Genomic DNA, 20,253 nt, shown 5'->3' on the forward strand with positions numbered 1-20,253 from the left:
AAGGACATGGAGGGGTGTCCTTCTGATTTGAAAGGGATGCATTTTATTTCATCATATTATCTTATTAAGAATCTGCCAGCAAAGTATTTATCATTCATTTAATCAAAATAATCTTTGTGTTACACAATGTTATTTATGCCTGAATTTTACATGTGGCGTTAGTTTGGATTCTTTGGATTCAGTCATGAGTATGGAGTCAGGCTTCTTGTGTGGAAACTGTTTGTCAGTGTGATCTGCTGCCCAGTAGCTGTACATATTGTTCCATGCATTGCTAAATTGAAGCTGACGCCCTTGGTGTACAGTCTACAGGCGCTAAAGTAAACTATATGGAGCTTTGTCAGACGCTTTGAAGAAATCTGGCAAATGTAGAGCAGAACCCCAATGTAATTTTCGGTTTTCCGGCTAACGGTTATGATACAGCATTGATACAACTGAGAACAGAATAGCTGAGGGGTTTCATCAATGGATGTATAGCCTATAACTGTCTCCCCCTAGTGGTACAACATTTAAAGACAATATAACATAGTAAGTAAAGCTGACCACATTGAAATGCTGTTTGATTCTTGATATTACAAATTATATTCTTGAGATAATGACATCATTTGTTGTCCTCGTAAATGTAACACCAGTATAGCTACAATTCCAAGGGGAATATACAGGTAGATACTTTTGGCATGATTCAACTTTAAAACTCTTTCCAAAAAATGTCAACACTTTCTGTCAGATCTTTCTTTCAATAGTGTGCAAATACTGTGTGTGCATTGTTCAGTGTTTGAAGGTAACCTCAAATGTGTACTTAAGTACTGTACTTGGTATAATTAAGCATACACAGCAATTTAACATTGAAGAATGTGACCTTTACAAAAAAAAATCAGTCATTATAGAAGAGAATGTTCATCAGAACAACATTTTATTGTACAAGATTTCTGAGAAATGATAGTGTTGCAATCATAATTACTCCCTTGCTCTATACATCTTCTGGCTGCCAACATGGTCCTACATTGCACAACACATCTATAGACTTTGATGGCACATTTTATTATTTGTCATCTCATCTGGGAATGCCCTTCCTTTAGTGCCTTTTGGAATGGTTTTCAAGTCTTTATTATGATTACATGTGATAGCCAAAACCTGGAAAACATCTGGGACAGTTGAAACTCAGAACTGCACACCACATCTAAAAATCCTCCCAGTAAACCTCTGGTTAAAAGAAAATCAAGACCTTGATTTTTCACAATAATGGTTTTCACAATAATGGTTATGTCCTTTAATTATTTTTTTGATCAAATTAAATACAGCTCAATAGTGAATAGGAGAGGTTTGCAGAAAATAGTTCCTGAAACAAACATTAGCGCACAGCTCTGGAGAAACGGAAGTCTCTTTACGGACTAGCTTTGCTGGCAATTCCCTCTTATAACTGCAGCGCTGGAGATAACAGGGCTGAGTCCACTTGTTAAGCAGATCTCACTATGGGATTGGAAGCATTACTGCTGCTGCTAACATGGCACTTAGTTTATAATTCAATAGAATGTAGCTTACAGTCGTTCATGCTACTGCACATTGTTTCTGTCTGGAACGTGGTTAGAGTCGGTATTGTCATTTTGTGTGTATTCTGTGGGTTTTAAACATGCGTCAGCTCTGCAAAGTTTGATTTGTGAGTCCTGTTTAGTTCTCATACCAGAATCCAATTTTATATCCCACACCGTAACCGCCCTGCGCTGAACATGGAACATGTTACAGACCTAACGATCACACAGGGTTTCAAGCTCTGAGGGGCCATATTTCATTTCTGAACACGAGAAGAACCAGTTCGCTAGACACTGTTTTTCCGATTAGTGATGGCCAACAATCAATACAGATTATTGAGCCAGCAGTTTCTCATTGTCAGTTGCATCCACAAGGCCACCAATCCGTTCTGTTTACCCTACAGTGCAGTCCTGATCTGTAAAAATATATTGTAAAGGGTATATATGCACTAAATAACATCTACCCATACAGTAACAATAAGACCATTTGCTGAAAATAATGGTGAACCGATGAGGAGAACATCACAGACTGCTTTCTCAGTGCGTCTCGTGACCACACTATGTCTCCTCAGCTCTGCTGCTCACTGCTTCCTTATGCATGAGCTGCACTTTGCTGCCGCCAAGAGAGAGGCTGTGGATGTGTCTGCATAGGTTAATGCTTAGTTTTATGGCGAACAAAGTTGAGCATTCAGTATTTATGCCGGTTGATGAAGAAACAGCTACTTTCTGCGCCATGACTTCCTGCTTATTTGTTCTGGTCTGGTGACGATGAGAATGAATTAACTTTTTATGCAGAGATGTCTTGTTGTGATTGGACATACGTCTGTCTGAACATGCAAATGCTGTATATTCATTGAATATCTTATCTTAGCTGCTACTAACAGAGCTTTGCCATACCATTACTGTGATTGATAAAGACATAGTTACTGCAGTTCCAGCTAAACAAATTTCCCTACAGTGAATACGTTAAGCCATAGTGGGCATTGTGCAATGTATGGCAATGGTGGTCCACTACTTTGCTCCAGACTAAATAATTTCAAGAACAATAGGATTAATTGTCAGTCAATTTGGTTTAGATCCCGGAGAATAAATCCTAATGACTTTGGTGATGTATTGCATCAGTCTCAGCTTTAAAAGTGCTAATATGCAAAGGGCGGCATGCTTACACGCTACAACCAAGATGATGAACCTTATTAAATAGTACCCACTGAACACAGCATTGTTGTGAGCATGTTAACATTTGGCCCTTAACATGGCTGCATGCCCTTAGTCTTTTTTTATGAATTAATTCATTTATTCTTACCGTCAACATGCTGTATGCTAAATTCGATACTGTATAAGAAAGAAAACACAGACTTTGCAGGAAGGGCTCTTGTTTCTGTTTTAACAGTTTACATTATCCAAGAATTCTTGAGTACACCTGCATTAATCCTGTATTTGACTACTACTTGATCACAGACTCTGCTGCTTTGAGGGTCAAATCTCTTAATTTAATGGAGAACACTAAAAGGGTTTAGATCTATTTATTTATGCACTTGCTAATAAGCATATTACCCTTTAATTTTTACTCAGCAAGACCAAGCACAAAGTCTCTCAGTGGGACCCACTGAATAAATGATGTGTTCTATGAGTTACAGTAGAAGTTTTTTCGAAGGAAGATGCGGTGACTCAGTATTTAACACTGAGGAGATTGACCTTTGTCTTCGTAGATTGTGTTCATATGGTTTCTCTGCAGTCTGAAATCATGCATGGCAGAACTTTAGATTGGAAATGCTGATTGTTTTCGCATTATCTTTGGCAAAGTATGAGTGTACAAAAATATATGTGTATACCTATTTTCAAATAGCCCTTTTACAGCGCTATGTTTTCATTTATTTTTATTTTTGCTTTGGTCATCCCTTTTCTGCATGCACTTAGCTCTTCCAAGATCATGTTCAGGTCAAAGGAAAAAGGCACCTAAGTAATAACCTTTGCCTCTTTACTACTATTGTAATGTTTACGAGGCGATGTTTGATGAGTTTCCTGTCGATAAGTGCATTACCATTACTTCTGATCGTTGTACTTCCACTTCAAGATGGCTCAGACCAATAGGCACCTGGAAAAACAGTCAAAATTCAAGCTTTAATGCAAAATAACTACAACATGCCTCCAAATAACAAGCAGTGTAGTTTATTTCGAAGACTCTTACATGAAATAACCTGGCAGTGTTGCTCCGGCAGCTAATCTTTTTTTCAGGAATATCATTGAAATGGTGGCATAAATAAACCCTAGTCACTAAAGACCCCAAGAAAAAAACAGGTAGAAACTGTAGAAATGTTGGTTGTCTGCTATAAACATTATTGGTTATGTAAATAATGCTAATGCCATATTTTGAGAAAACGACAGATTATTATCATTTTAGGAGAGTTAAAGTTAATTTGATCAATGCGAAAAATGCAATGTAAGTGTTATAGGGAAATATCAGTGTTTTAGAGTAACTCTGCTGTTTGTCAACTTCAAAATGACTGAGAGGGCTCCCCTACTCTCCCTGTTGATGTGTGATACTTTAAATTTGAAAGCCAAGAAAAACTCAATAAATAGGTAGAGTTATTAAAACTGCATAGGCGGAAATGAGTGGGGTCAAAATTACCCCAAGACATTTAAAAAAAGCAGGATTTAGAATAGAATCAGTAAACAATAATATTTAGTTGTGAGGAACAAATTGATTGACGAAGAAAAAAAAAATGCCAGTGAGATATTACAAGATGTTTACCTCTTGGGTCTGACCCCAGTTAGTAGGATGAAGGTTAAACAAAACAATAAAAAAAAGCAAGAGCAAATGGAACTTATTGTTGTTGTTGTTATTGATATAAGTATACTCAACATATTACTCCACACTCCGTCATACAACACCTGCTCCTCTGCTTCCACAAGACTGTATACTGATGTCAGCCAACCCACAGTCAAGGCTGAGGAAACCTGTAGACAAAATGGTGTTTGTGCGTCCGTCCAGCAGAGTGAGCATGTGTGGGCAATGTAGGCTAAGTGGGGAGGAGAGAGAGACACAGAGAGAGAGAGAACCAATTAAACGGATGACAATAAATCAACGCAATATTTCCTCTTATAGCCTTGGCGTGTGTATTTTTACAGCATATGTATTTATGAAGTTCAGCAGCCGTAGGATAAATTAGCCTCTGTATTCGCCGGGGTCCGCCCACCCCTCTGTCTTCTTCTCTAATCCTCCCACATGTATCGTCTGAGGGAAAAAAAACAGTGCAGAAGGTGACGCTCCTCCAAAGGAACAGAGAGAGAAAGAGAGAGAGAGAGAGAGAGAGAGAGAGAGAGAGAGAGAGAGAGAGAGAGAGAGAGAGAGAGAGAGAGAGAGAGAGAGAGAGAGAGAGAGAGAGAGGGAAAGGCAAAGAGAGACGTGTCTACTGGCTACATCTCCATTGAAAAACGTTTGGAAGGAAGAGCTGAATGGTAGCTACACCCTGCGCCTGGAAGCGTAGAGACACTGTTACAAAGGCTGGCAATTATTTTATTATTTTATTTTTGTGTGGCAATAACAAAGAAGTGTGAGGGGGGGCTCTGAAACCGAGGGGAAAATACACAAAAAAAGACAGTGTTCAGGGGGACTTCTGCTTCATTTCATCCGAAAAGACTCATCCTTTGCCATCATCAGCATGACCATAAGCTATAAGTAACATTCGGCAATAACGTTGTCAAAGCGAGGTTTCCAGCGACAGAGGCGCGCGCAATCCTATTTTGATTTGTTATAATCGGGGGTATAAAAAGAAAGAGAGAGAGAAAAAAAGACCAACCGAATGCCTGCGAGAAAACTGGATACTCTCTGAATTCATAAGAGAGAGCGATCTCTCAAAGAGAACTGCATTTTTGATTGATCTCTTTATCTTCATGTGCGCGTTTCTGCACGCACTCGAAACGAACCTGAACCAAAAGCAAGTGAGTATTAACCGTGTCTGTGTATATGTCTGTATTTTGGTGGCTTTATTCTGCGTGTGTCCGCCTAACAACAAGGGATGTATTGGCCAGCTGTAAAAAAAAATATAAAGGAAAAAAACACAGCGTCTAGCCTACATTCAACAAGTATCGTTGTATCCACAATGACTGCGATTTTCTCTCTCTCCTGTAGTCTGTCTATGTTTTCATCAATATCTGTAATAATTAGAATGTGTGGAAATTATAACAATTGTAAATATACACCTTTTCACTTTATTTGTTTGTATTATTCTATTTCCAGCTTCTCATACAAAGAAAATGTACTTTTACACAGTCAGATTTTATGTAGTCTATCAACTGATATGACGTTTTAATTGTCATTTTATAATCCTTACATTTCATATTTCACATATGGTGGGTATTTCCCCATCTACATGACAAGATCAGAGCAGTTTCATGCTTCTGAGGATAGTGTGTGTGCATTATTCTCTGCATAATTTTGTGTCTGTCTCTTTGTGCATTTGTGTGCATGTTATTTGTTGTACTTGTGTGTGTGTGTGTGTGGTGGCGGCATGGCAGCACAGGGTAAGTGTCAAGGCCTGAAATGGTGGTTTTGATAGAGGAACCATAGGAATAGGGCGATAGGGGTGACACAAACACACACCCGAGTGGTAGGGGAAAAGAAGGTGTGAGGAGGGGGGGGGGGGGGGGGTTAGGACTAGGCACTGGAGCGGAACCACAACAAGGGCATAGCGTCACTGATATCTCACCCTGGAAGTCTATGTCCCCCCCACGCCACCACCATCACCCATGCGCTGTCAACTAGCTCTCCGTCCGCATTCCGACGCATCACACACAAAGTCTTTCGTTACACCTCCCATTCCTTCACCTTGAGCAAGCACATGCTTCACTTGGGGTTCCTAAAGCTCCTCTACTAATGGGAACTCTGCCTGCTTTCTTCCATTTGCTCTCTCCCTGCTTTTCCCACCACCACCACATCCCACCCCCTCCTCTCAATCCTGCATTATGAATCCACAGCTGGCGCTATTTTTAGACTGAGGGTAACCCAGAAACCACCCCTTGGATTTAAGCAAAAAAGAAGAAGAAGAAGAAGAAGCCTCCCCATCAGAGACAGTAGCATGCTGTCAAGCGGATGTGATTGGTGGAGCGGTGGTGGTGCTCCAATGGAGGGTGCTGCTGTTTAGGAAACGTATGTGTGTGTGTCTATTTTCTATTTTGAGGCTGTGGTTGATTTACGCATGAACCTTCCCTCTCTCCTCTTCTGTGTTGGTTTCTCTCCCGCCTCACGTCTTTGCCCAAGCTTCACGGAACTCGCATTCTGTCCTTCAACTGATTCCCCGGCCCTGATTGATCGGGCTGATTCAGCCCTCTGCGTGTCAGAGCCTTGACCTTGAGCTTCACCTCCAGCTCGCCCTTCTCCATCGTTACTCTGGTCTCCTTTGTTCACCTCCAATTCTTTCATTTTATTTATCTGTGACTGTGACCCATTGCTGGCTAATTCAAAGGTCAGGTGTCGGTGCAGTAATAGTCATTCCCTCGTCCTGTCTGTCTGTCTGGCTGGCTGGCCCCGTATACCAACTCATTGCACAGCTGGATCATGACAGTCCTAATCATACAAGAAAGGCCAGCGTCATTTATGATGAGCAGACAGGTGTGAAAGACCTAAGAGAGAGTCGGGGGATTGTGGTGTGGTTAAAGCGATTTGCTCGAGAAGCAAATTCTCTTAAGAACTATAGATTTTAAAATTTAACACTATTGCACACACTCATCCAGCTCCAAAAATAGCCTCCCTTTCCCGTCATGACAAACGATCCTATGGATTTTTTGTTTCTTTTCTGCACTCTGTTGGTTCAGGATTTATCTGACCTCTCCCACAACAAACATTGCTTTACTACATCTTCTTCCATCACTCTCTTCACTCTGCCTCCTCCTGTCACTAGTGAAGTCTCACCCAGTGGGCACATCTATCCATAGGATCTCAATATTACTTATCCTCCCTTAGGGAACAAGAAATTCATTCATGGACACTATCTTCCAGAGCTCTGTTACAGGCTTCATTTCTGCTAGTCTATTTTCTGAAAATGGCCTTATGTATTAATCATCCCCAGCTGGCTAAAAGAAGAAAAAACTAGGAGAGTATGATTCCTTTTTTCTGCAATACGTGTGGATTGGTCAGACCCTGGAGATCTCCACACTGGTGTTGCAGAGTATAAGAGGAGCTGCCTCTGGTAGATTGGCCATTTCCATTCTGCTTGCTTAATTCATTGGCGATTTAATGCATGTTTTGGGAGTTGGCCGCTAGGTTGTTTAATTATCATGAGAAATGCCTTGTTTTACACCCCCCGCCCCCCAACAACAACTCCTCTTCTGTTTACTACTGGCTGTCTCAGAGCTACACTGGCTGGGTCATTGTGTGGCCTCGTTATTTTAATTTTGTCTCCCGACCCATCCATTCATGATATTCGTATAATTTTCATTCTTATTTCATGCGCCGCCTACCTCTCGCCACCATCCTCACACATGCACACACCTTCTTCTCCTCTCCCCGCAGAAATCACGAGTTACTCCCTAAGGTGCAGTGACAATTTGAGGTATTTGTGTGTGTGTGTGTGTGTGTGTGTGGTGGGTGGGGGTGTAGGCAGGCACTGTGTGGTGTGACACCGCACTAAAAGGGGAGGTGACCGCAGTGCTTTCACCGCGCTGCAGTGCCTGGCTTTCTCCTGTTGGGGTCTCTTCGACACTGGGGAGTGTGTGTGAGAGAAAGAGAGGAGCGGGAGATAGGGGAGACATGTGGAAAGTGGGGAGGGAGGGAGTTGATATGGGTGGAACAGCGTGAAGCCTTGTGGTTACATCCTTTGATGAGGTAGCGGGTGGTACAGAAAGAAAAAAAAAAAATAGGCTGTGCACCAGAAACACATACATAATTTGTGCTATCTTTCTCTCTCTCTCTCTCTCACACACACACACACACACACACACACACACACACACACACACACACACACACACACACACACACACACAGATGCACACACACTCTCTTCCTTTTCCCCAGTGGTACATTTGCCACTTAGCTCAGCTGTGTGTCTACATCCCTACACTTGTTTTCTTTCCTCTCCTCCTCCTCTCCTAGTCACTCCACTGTTTGCATTCCTCTTATTAGTATTGCAGACCATTTCTAATCCCTCCGCATCTTCTCGTATACACCTTTACAGCCACACTAAGGTGCTATCCTGAGCCACTGCAGTCTTCTCCCGTCTTCTCCCTCTCCTGTCCTCCCCCACCTTTTCCATTTCCCCCATTTCCTCTCTCTTCTCTTCTGTACCTTACCTATACCTACTCCCACCTCTCGTCTCACTCCCTCTATCTCTTCCCCTCTGCGATTGGTAAAGGTTTTTTGCTTTTTTTATGCTGGGTCTGTACCGCATAGTCAGCACTCAGAAATACATCCCTTACCTTCTGTCCCTGTCTCTCTCTCTCTCTCCTTCTCTCTCTTGTGTGCGCTCTCCTCCCCTCCCCCCCAGTTAACTGCTGCTGGTACCTCACAGTCAATGCATCCCATAATCCTGTGCTCCCTCCCCCCTCTTGCTGCAGTGTTTCTGCTAATAAATATTGGCCTCTGTGCCGATTTCTTCACTCTCATCCCTGTTCTCTCTATATCTATATCATTCCGTGGCAGAAATGTTCTCCTCTCCCCAAAGGGTTCATAATGATTAAGCCTCAATTGGCCCCTCAAAATGGTTTCCGTAGCATAGTTTGTTTCAGCCAGGTGAGTGTGTGTGTGTGTGTGTATGCGTCTCTCTCCCCTCCTCCCTTTTTTTCCCCGTCACCCTGTGTGTGTGCAGTGGTGAGGCAGTAGTATAGCAGGTTGGCGCAGGACATGGTGGCCAAGGCAGGAAATGCTGCAGGACAGAGAGAGAGAGAGAGAGAGAGAGAGAGAGAGAGAGAAAAAAAGATAGAGAGAGATAGCAAGAGAGATAAAGATGTTGGGGGAGATCTAACATCAGTAAACTAGTTATAATACTACTTCCCAAACCTTGAAACACTGTAAATCCTTCTGAGGAAAAGAAGGGAAGAACTGGCCGGACAGCACACTTTCCAAAGAACCTCCAAAGTAGTTTTGATGCATACGAGAAGACATTTTAAAATCAATAAGCTCACCGCACATGACCCTCGGGGTACAAAAAGGCACTTGACCGCAGTTACAGACTTGTGGCTGTCCGTGTATAAAATATTCAGCAGTTGACCAAATAAGCTTCAGCTACCTATGAAGTAGAAGAAAGGGGTGCAGAGTTACAAAGTGTAGCAAAAAAAAAAAAAAAAAGTAATCCATGGGATAAAAGTTTCCCAGTGATATCATAGAAGATGCTTGAAAGTTTAGTATCCTGTTAGAGTTTGTCCCAGAGCGAGGAAGAGAGAGCACCGCTGTCCATGGTGCTGAAATATAATCCATCCCACAACACGAGCAGTCCTTGCAGGAAAAAAAACCCCACAGGACAAAACTGACTATGGACAAATATTGTTTTACACTCTTTCTGTCTCACCTCTCTTCTAAATAGTTTAGTTTTAGATGTTAATGCTATTTTTATTCTCTTACAAAATGAAATGAGTCCTGATTTAACACATTTTTGTGTTAAATCAACACAAGTTGCAACACAAGCAAAATCTTTGGCGGAATGATGCAGTTCAACTCTGAAACTCACAGGATTTTGTACAGCAAGTAGATTTGATGTTCTTACAGCAAATACTGCAAATAATTAGCTGAGAAAAAAAACGTAGGGCATTTAACTCTTTTGCCGAGCTGATAGTGTTGTCATTTTTCAAATTCTGACTGCGTACCCATGCAATGACCTAGGTCTTAGTCACTCTTACCTGGGTGCTGTCAAATCTGTTCCAGGGTCTTCAAAAAAAAGTCATACCAAAAATGTCAAAATAAAATCTGTAAAAACAAAGTCATTAAATCATGTCAGTGTACGGTCTGACGAGAGAAGAGATAGCAGCAAACTTTCCCATGAACAAAAAGTTATTTCCTCAGATAAAAAGTGCAGTGAAAATGATCAAAACTACAGAGTACACACACTAGTCACAAGTACGAAAGAAAGACTGCAGTGTCCTACATGAGAGAATGTGAAAAGTGTGAGAGGGAAAAGGAGGTGGGACTTGGACCAAAAGTGGGGGGAAGGTTACTTTGGGAAGGGGGAAGAATGGGGACAGGAGGGTGAGTGAAGCGATAGAGATGCAGAAAAAATGGAGAGGAAAAGGTGCAGAAGGGTAAAAAGCAGCAAGGTTAGGAAAAGGGGGGTACAGAGGGACTAGAGCAGAAGTGAAGGAGAATGACAGACAGAAAGAGATAGAGGGGGCACTGGATGGGAACAGGAGAGAAATGAAGCCTTGATTCTCCTCCATCAATGAAATGTGATTTCTTTATGCGGAATATGAGAGCGAGCAAGCGAGGGAGAGAGAGAGAGTGAGGGAGAGACTAGTGAGAGGGGGAGGGCCAGCAAGAGCTCACAGGAGAGGGGAGGAGGGAGGGAGGAGGTGGATGAGAGTGGTGCATTTCTTTGAATAGAGGAAAAAGGTTAACAACATAGAAGCAGTGGATGTATGAGATTTTTTGTTGTTGTTTTTGTTGCTGTAAACGGGTGTCTTTTCTGAAGCATCGTGAGACCCCCCCCCCCCAGCACCCACCTGGACAGACAGGAGAGAGAGAGAGAGAGCAAATAACTCTGGCTTTTTACTGCAGCAGAATTCATTCACTTTTATAGTGCACTCTCCTTTTTTCGATGCTCTTCCTCCTCCCCCCGCCCCCACAGTACACTCTCTCTTCAACCCCCTTCTCCCATCAATAGGGCAGAGACAATATTACACTATCTACTCACTGTAACTGCCTCTAGTGAGTGTGCCACAATCACTTTCTCCATCTCCCCCCTTTCTCTCTCCTCATTTCCAACCTTCAGGTCTTTGTTTTTCCCCCATTGTTCGCTCCTTCGATTCCTTCTATTTTAAAATCTAATTCATAGCCTCCTCCTGATCCTCCCCAACCCTTTTTCACCCCTCTTTCTCTCCGCCTCTGCTTCTCCTCCGTCTCTAAATTGTCTTTAACACACAGTGCATGCTAGAATGTCGTTGGAGAGAGCATTGGCATAATTGTGCATCGCATGAATCTCAGTGCGGTCGGAGGGGGCTGCAGCAGTGTGTGTAACTGACTGAGAAAATCTAACATTAGTACAGACACGGCACTCTCGGGAGGCAATTAACACACACACACACACACACTTGGGGCGCCCTAGCGATGGAAAGAGCAGGGTTGTTGCAGATGGGCAGGGGAGGGGAGGTGAGAAGAGAGGGGGCTCTGCCTGCTCGAGTCTCAAAGTGGGCTAATTAGGGAGAGGATTTGAATGAAAACTGACCAGATCAATTGAGAGATTGTTATCCGAAGGAGAGCATACAATGGTGTGTGGAATGATAGTTCGAGCAGAGGGAATAAAGGGGAACAGCTTTGGGACCCTCCCATCACATGACAGTCACTTGCACATGACAGGCTGCATCTTCTCATGCACTGTGGTGTCAACAACTGGCTGAATGTGCCTCAAAGACACCTGTGTTTCATGTGTTGCACTAATAGCTGTAAGGCATTTTGTGTTAAAAACAACTTTGGCACTCCCCCATTTTCCATCCAGGTACCCCCCACTTCCCCTTCAATCCCCTCCCGCCGTCACCCACTGCATTCTTCACAAGGTCATTTTGTGCCCTTCCATCAGCTGATTATCAAGTGAATGATTAGCTGCTATTAGCGTGTGATTCCTTGTGATTTGTGTTGCAATGTTGATAATCCACATCTATTTTTCCCTTCTGCTAAAAACATTTCTGCCCCTTTTTCTATCTTCCCGCAGACTCCTCCTCCCTCCTCCTCCCTTCGGTTTCTCTCATCCCCTCCCTCCCCACCCGGTCCTCTATGCTCAGTTCGGTGTGTGTATCCTCTTTCAAAGGGCGCAAGGGTGGGAACAAGTCGTCCAACAAAGCATGTTACAGCGCAGACATGACTTGTCCGTCGGAAAGCGAGAAAATCGTGATAAACTGCGGGGGGGTGCGGCATGAGACCTACAGGAGCACCCTCAAAACGTTGCCTGGCACCCGCTTGTCTTGGCTCACCGATCCGGACGCGTTCAGCAACTTCGATTACGACCCCAAATTAGATGAGTTCTTCTTCGACCGCCACCCGTCGGTGTTCTCCTTCATCCTCAACTATTACCGCACCGGAAAGTTGCACTGTCCCAACGACGTGTGCGGTCCGCTGTTCGAGGAGGAGCTCGCCTTCTGGGGCATCGATGAGACGGACGTGGAGGCGTGTTGCTGGATGAATTACCGGCAGCACAGGGATGCCGAGGAGGCGCTGGACAGCTTTGAGAACCCAGAACCGGACGCGCCGGAGGACGACCCGGCACTGGGCGGTGCGGACGGGGACTTGAAAAGACTGTGCATGCAGGAGGACGCGAGGAAAGCTGGCTGGTGGAAAACCTGGCAGCCCAGAATATGGGCACTGTTTGAAGACCCGTATTCCTCCAAATATGCCCGGGTAAGTAACTCACGTCCAACTTGTTTCTCTACTGTTGCATATTCTGCCTCGTGCTGTCCGGAAGTCCATGATAAGTTTTATAAACTTTGTTTTTGAAATGTTCTGTCCACATGATCATATCTGATAAACCATTATTAACTGCAAGGCACTGTCGGTATGTGTGGCATCCCTGGCATTAGCCTACAGCTTGTTTTGAGAAGCAGGATATAGACTTACTGATAGTGAATAATTAATGTCGATAGCATAAGAAAAAAATAAAATGTTTATATGTAAACGCAATGTTTCTGTCAAACGCATCAGCCCCTGTCTTTATACTAAAGATATATGCCATGTTTCGGACGAGCTGGATTCACGCTCTATGCCGTTTTTTATTGCTGCCATAATTCCAACTTGAACAGGTTTAATACACATCTGCCTCCATAGGCGGCATCCCCCGCGCTCCCTGCATCCAAACGCCTTCATTGAGTCGCATTTGTCCGTTTACGATGCACATCAGTGCGCCGTATTTCATGTTAGTCTTATTTATTGTATCACCGCACTGAGGAGGCTTTTAAGATGCCGAACCATCAGTCTATGTATTTCCACAACACTAGTAGTGCTGGGTTTGTAATTTCAAGATCGACCTGTCCCAGTGAATGCTACTTGGATTTTACGCACGGGATGTATTGCTGTTACGCGCAACTTGGAATAGCCTTTTTTGTTTTATGCAAATAGTTAATCATTCGCCTCTTAAAAGCAAACGTTGAATGTCATTAGATCATACAGGTGTAGAAGTAACAAGTTCCCCTGACTGGATTTTTGATCCAAGACACATGAAAACAGTTACAGTGAGCATGTATGTTTTCTATTTCTTTTTCTCAGACCTTCCAGTTACACACAACCCAGCTGCTTGATCACAGCTGCTTTGATTGGCATTGTTTTTGTAAAATTCCAGTGCTATAGTTTGATCACCGTTGCTTGGCACCCTGTGTGTGCTTTCTCTTTGCCTAGTTTTCTGTTATGAGAGGTGTGTTAATACCAATAGATAATGCATGCATCCTGTATAGGTGCACATGCAAAAACCAGACAGTCAGCAGACACCTGCAGTGGCCAATTCATGCCAATCACATATGGTAAAAAAGCAGGTGTGTGGGAAAAAAAATCTAACATCTAAAACTTAAATCTCTGCACAACTCACAGCAAAACATACTGAATCCTCTAATACAGACAAAGACAATAGCCAAACACACACACAGGCTCTTACTCTCTATTCCCAAACACACCCATTCCGGCACCAGGTATAGATCCACATATACCAGGATTGGGTTCCCTACAAAGGAAGAGCCAAGTGTCGGGCCGTGACGGACAGATAGTCTGCTTTAGGCTACCTGATCCGCCCCTCTGGACTTGGGATAAGGCAGGAAATGCTTCTAAGTGTCACTCTCATCCCGAGCCGATTGATTTATTACTATCCCATTCTTCCCTACCCATAAAAAAAAACGCTCATAGTGGGGTTAGTATGTTACATGGGAGGCAAACAGCTTCAGTGTTTGGATTTTAAATCACACTGCAGATATAAGAACAAAGCTAAACAATTATGCTTCAAATGTGTTAAGAAATGTGGATTCAGTGCTGTTGTCCGATTTCTCACAGAGCAACAGTAGACAGCTCTTACAGCATTGGCATATCTTTGGGCACAAGCCAAGCCTCTCTACCTGCTGCTGCCTGGATGCTAGAATGCTGTATATTGTGTAATGTACAGTTTTACCAGGTCTACACTTGTTACAGTGGTCAGTATCTACATGAATCACACAAAAAAAACGGACACTCCTCAAGTGTACCGGATTGCAGATGGCGGTGTTTGTGACACACCACACTGGGGTTATTCAGAGTACAGAGCAGGTATAGTCGGCTGTATTTATTTCAGAAGGCTGCACAACACCAGCTCTATTTGTGGGTGAATGCAGCCCCATTTCTCTCGGTAGGTCTGATATGCCAGCGATATACGTCAAACAGCGTTGCGACCCAGATGGCTTGTTTTTTCCCCTCCTTTCTTAAATTATTCCCGTCCTACGTGGCAATATACCTTTTGATCTTTCGGTTCCACATAGATGCAAATTGCATGTGTAGAGAAAAAGACGAGACAGGGACGCAGAGAGACTAGGACAATAGGAAATGAGATGCTGATGTGGAAATACAATGAGACGGTTGAGAGAGAGACGAGAGGAAATAAAGGGAGACAGGAGGACAGACATTTACTCCAATGATTTAGGGGATTTTGTTTATTTGCACGGCTGTGATGTAACGCATCAGCAATCAATGTTTTGATCAGAGTGTTCGACACACACGCAGAGTATTTTAAATCTCCTTCCCCCCTCCTTTTGCTCGCGATCGTGCAAGGGCTCGCTCCGCTTGTGGATCTACCATAGTGATGGCACATACACACACGCAGACACATATATGTACAAACGCACACATGCTGGTGTCTGTGCTGGATTTTTCTGCTGCAGTAGACATGGGAGAGAGAGGAGGGGGAGCACTGGAGGAGGAAGAGAAAAATAGGTGGAGGGTGGTGGGAGTGAGAGGGAGAGACGGAGCGATGGAAATGGAGAAAGCAGTTGGAGAAATAGAGGGATACAGGTCTGAAGGGGAGCCAGAGAGGGACAGAGAGAGGGTGAGACGAAGAGGAGGCATAGTGACAACCACAGGGAGGAAGACTTTGCACGATGGGGGTGGGGGACCCTCGTCTTTGCAGCGTCGATTATCTCGGAAGGCTTGAGCCAACCAATCTCCCTCCTGCCTTAATTTTATTGATAATTAATTGATTGTCTTAACTTATTGTCTGTTTTTTTTTTCAAAGCAATTATTTTTTTCTCAATCGCCTCTTAAAAATCTGACAATGCCTACAGGAACTCAGGCTCATTCTACTACAGTGTTGGATGGAAACCCATCACCAAAATGTATGGGTGCATATGTTTCTGTTTGATGAGGTGTTGTACAACCCCATTTGCATCTGATTTCTTTATTGATCTGTGCCAGGTTGATATAGCAGAGCTGTTACAGTATTTCATGATTGTCAGATTTTGATCATTTGATCTACTTGTAGGGTTCTTCTAACTTAATGTTGTAACCTCTTACTTGCCTTAATAACAACAATCCTAATTGAATAAGTATTCACTGGTATCTATGAACTGTGGTAATTGTTTTGTCCATGTTTTGTTTTTGTATATGAGATAAATATGATTTCTTAAAAAGCAGGTATTTTAATTTATGTAATAACTTCTTTGTTGACTTTTTTCACCAGTGTTAAACTGTTTTATGGCAATAGTTGGAAAGAACCCCTTAAAATAAAGGATATTTTGTAAGAATGAAATGTTAAAATTACAGTCATAATGAAAGTTGAATGTTTTTGAATAAGTCAGGTGAAATACATCCACAGATACAGTATATAAAAAAATAAGCTTTATTGAATATGAACGGCCCAGATAAAGGACGCACATAGGAATGAATGTGATTACTGTACATGAATGCAGTGTGAATGGTTGCATTGATAGAACTACAGGATTTTATGAAGACGGCTTTCTTCTTTTAAAGACAATGATCATATTCAGTTCATAAAATCGATGGCTTAATGAACTTTGTCCTTTTATTCTGTCCCACTGGTTTCGCTTTGTTTTGGTCACATTTCTCTGTGTTTTGGTCACTTCCATTTTTTGCACCAGAAGGGCACAGTTGTCTTGGTCAACAATCTCCTGACAAAGCACCATTTTTAGCTCAGCATGTACAAGATGCCGCCCTCCCTTCCAAATCGGACAATGTGTGCCTGAATGCCCCCCAAAGTGTGTTGTAGGGCTCATTACGTCATACTTTTAGAATAGAAGACCTTGTACCAGAGAAAGTCTTTGTGGGGATGAAAAGACGAAAGCATTGTTATAAATAGGCATGTTGTCCTCTTTGGATTTGACTCATTTATACTAGGTCACTTCTAATTTGAAATAGTCTTGTGAGATAATTTTTACTATATTGTTTGCCCCAGGTCTGAGTTTAATGGGAACTGTGGTGAAGGTGACTGCGAAATGTTTGTGAAGGTCTCCAGCCAATCGCAGCAACTCCATCGTGCCTTATTCCTCTGCTGTTTGTTATTCTCCAGGGAGAGTCAACATCACACCTACCTACTACTATGAGTACATAGCATCTTAAAAAAAAAGTGCATCTCACCCTGAAACTGCAAAAAAGACTTCCATTAGAGTACAAAGATCCCGTTTTGATCCTTACGGCCTCTGCACACATCCTGCGTCTACCTCTGGAGCGCGTCGCCTTACCTTACTGCTGCGTCTCTCGGAATTTTCTCGGACACACATGGAACGTCTCAGCAGCAGCTGCTGCTGCAGCGCTGCTTCTAAAAGTCCTATCTTTCTACATAGAGTTTTCATAGATAATTCCCATTAAAAATTAAGTTCTTTCCTGTCATTTATGATGCATATGATTTATATTGAGTCTAATATTGAGTCTGGACAGTAATCCGTGCGCCCCATTGCCTTTTTCTTTTTCTTTTTTTTTTAAATTTTCGCTTGTTGGAAGTCTTATTTTGAAAGGGACACACCAGGAAATGGTGAAACTACAGCGAAAGCTGGCGGTATGAAGTCAATATGACTCGCAGCAGAGTATTTCTCTATCAGTTAAAGCAGAGAGACCCGAGAGACGCGCGGCTCTCAGAAAAAAATAGGCGCGCCTCCTGAGTTAAAGGGGAGTGTCGCTGCAGACGTGCCTCCGACGCGCATCAGCAGTACGTCTGAGGTTGGATGTGTGCCCGCTCTAGGTTGATTACACGGTCAGTGACAAAAAGTCAGACGCAGACGCGAGGTAGACGCGCAGTAGAGGTAGGATGTGTGAGGAGGCCGTTAGAGCTTCCCTCAGCGGGATCCCCGTGTCAGAGGTGATGGGAAATCCAGAGGACTTCTCACTACTTTAAGTGCTTTGCATTAATCCTTAACTTTCAGCAGTGGGGTTTGGTATTTGTGCTTCCAAGTTGTTTCCATGCAAACCCCGACCTCGCTTTAAGGCTTATTTCCCATTTCCATTCTTGTTCATCTCCCTGTGGGCTGAATCTGAAAATAGCAAAGAGAGGGAAAGGAGGCCTGAATTTCATTCACTGGTGGCAGATCCATTTACTGGGGAGAGGAGGACTCTATTTACGTGTATGACCATTCAGCACTTAAACCTATAGAAACCAAAAAAATAAGAGTCTGAAAATAGCTGATGCACCAAACCTGTCTTGACAGGGTTAAAAAACAAAAGCATGGAGGAGGATATTCTTAGGTGCTCACCAAGTTTATGATTGTAAACAGTTTTCCTAAAGCAGTAGCTGCTGGCAGAAGCAGGATAATTATTCAACCTGCCTTTCCTGTGCATGCAGTTCGTAAATGTATCGCCTTCTGTTTAAATTTTCCCTGACAATGTTTTGGAACGCAGGCCTTCTCATATGGTTTTGGCATCCTCGGAAGTCACAGTCCCTCTGTTTGCTGCCTTGTAACTTGAGCGTTGTCTGTTGGTGATACTTTACAGGATAGATGCTTTATGTCCCGTAACAAGGGCAGACACATGATATTTGTTTAAAGAAGTGAGAAGTTGTTTTTAAAGGGGTGAAACAGAAGAAACTGTCTGATTTGGACTTCTCGAATTACTGCAGCACTATGATTATGAATAGTTTTTTCCTCAGTGGTAGCCTTAGTTGAACGCTTCCTGGTGGTTGTATTGGGTGTTGGGGTTCAGCTGTTTCCAGGTAAAATAAGCTAACTGGCTGTTGGATCCAGCTGTAAAATGACTGTACAGACTTGAGAGTGGTATCGATCTTCTCATCTCACCCTTGGCAAGTAAGTACATTTCAGACAGAGGAATTTAACATGTTGTGCGGTGATTATGTTGCAAATTGCTTCCGCACCACACCAAATAGCTTTTTTTCCCTTTTATTTCTTAATCAGCCATCTTCCTTCCCACACATCGACCCATTTAGCCATGGTAGTAAAGTGCTGAATCAGTGTTCCCCATTTCTGTACAGACAGTCAATTAGTTGGACCTTGTGGTAAAACCTGGACACTTTGCTCTTATGCTCCCGGATGGAAATGATTCAGTAAACTGACATGGTTGAGAGCTTACACAGTGCCAGAGCCAATTACAATGGTGGGAGTCTGAATCCCCTAGATGGGGCAAGTCTTGTCAAATCACACTAGTTGGCAGGGTGTCGCGCGTGTCGTCACACAAACTGCCACACGCATGAGCACATGTGCAGTATACTGCATGTAAATAAGCAAGTACACAGTGTGCAAATGCTGATGGAGAAAAAAATGGTTTTAATTGCATGCTGAATCAAAAGTGCTTTCACTACATCAAGAGTGTCAATTATTCATAAGCAATATCCGGCACATAGTGTAACCAAAGCTAGACTTGATGTGGTATGGAAACACATTTACCCACTTACATCACTACATGCAGCTTACATTTGACCCTTTCAAACACCTGGCCGTACATAAATCATTCTCAGTACAGTCACCTTTACACCAAAGCCCATACGCTGTAAGTGTAGCTGCCCATAAACCATTCAGCTGAGCGTTCACACTTAGAGCACGCTGATAAATCACTGCACCTGACACGCCCCCTCATGTAACCCTGCAGACCAATGTCACGCGTGTGAAAGTCCCAAAATACATTTCACGCGTTTATAATGACATGGACCGACAGATGACACTGCACGCAAGCTTTTCAATCAGTCATCGTTTTTTGCAGCTGAAAACCAATAAATTTTAATATTATTCATTATCTTTAGTAAATAACAAGTTCCCAGGGACAAAGGTGACACATTTTAATAGCATGTTTAATACGACCAGAATAAAAAAAACTATATGAAATCAGGTCAAACAGAGAAAAATAGCCAACTGACTCATTTGTAAGAGCCAGCAAATGATTTTTGATGATTATTAATTCCTTTCATTTTCTTGAATAATAAATTAATACTTTTGTCTGTACAGTAAATAAATGCCCAATAATAAAAATAAGTTTTAAGGTGATTTCATCACATTGCACTTCAAAACCTTTAAATATGCATTTCAGTTCATCATTTTATTCCTGATTATTTCAGCTAATCAAGTGATCGATTTATTGCTGCAGCAGTACTGAAGACTGTTTTAGTCTATAAAATGTCAGAAATTGGGTTAA

The 20,253-nt window shown here is 42.7% G+C and overlaps 1 protein-coding gene across 1 annotated transcript in view; it reads left to right on the forward strand.

The window, feature by feature from the left end:
- Positions 1-5,420: 5,420 nt before the first annotated feature.
- Positions 5,421-20,253, forward strand: part of kcnc3b (potassium voltage-gated channel, Shaw-related subfamily, member 3b) — a gene marked incomplete at both ends in the record, with an annotated part of 52,830 nt that continues 37,997 nt past the window's right edge. Inside the window, 3 exon segments of the mRNA XM_080049046.1 lie at positions 5,421-5,468; positions 12,380-12,430; positions 12,433-13,062. Of these exon segments, the coding sequence (XP_079905172.1) occupies positions 5,421-5,468; positions 12,380-12,430; positions 12,433-13,062 (729 nt within the window).

This window comes from Ammodytes marinus (assembly GCF_949987685.1).
Source record: "Ammodytes marinus genome assembly, chromosome: 20".
Lineage (NCBI taxonomy): Eukaryota > Metazoa > Chordata > Actinopteri > Uranoscopiformes > Ammodytidae > Ammodytes > Ammodytes marinus.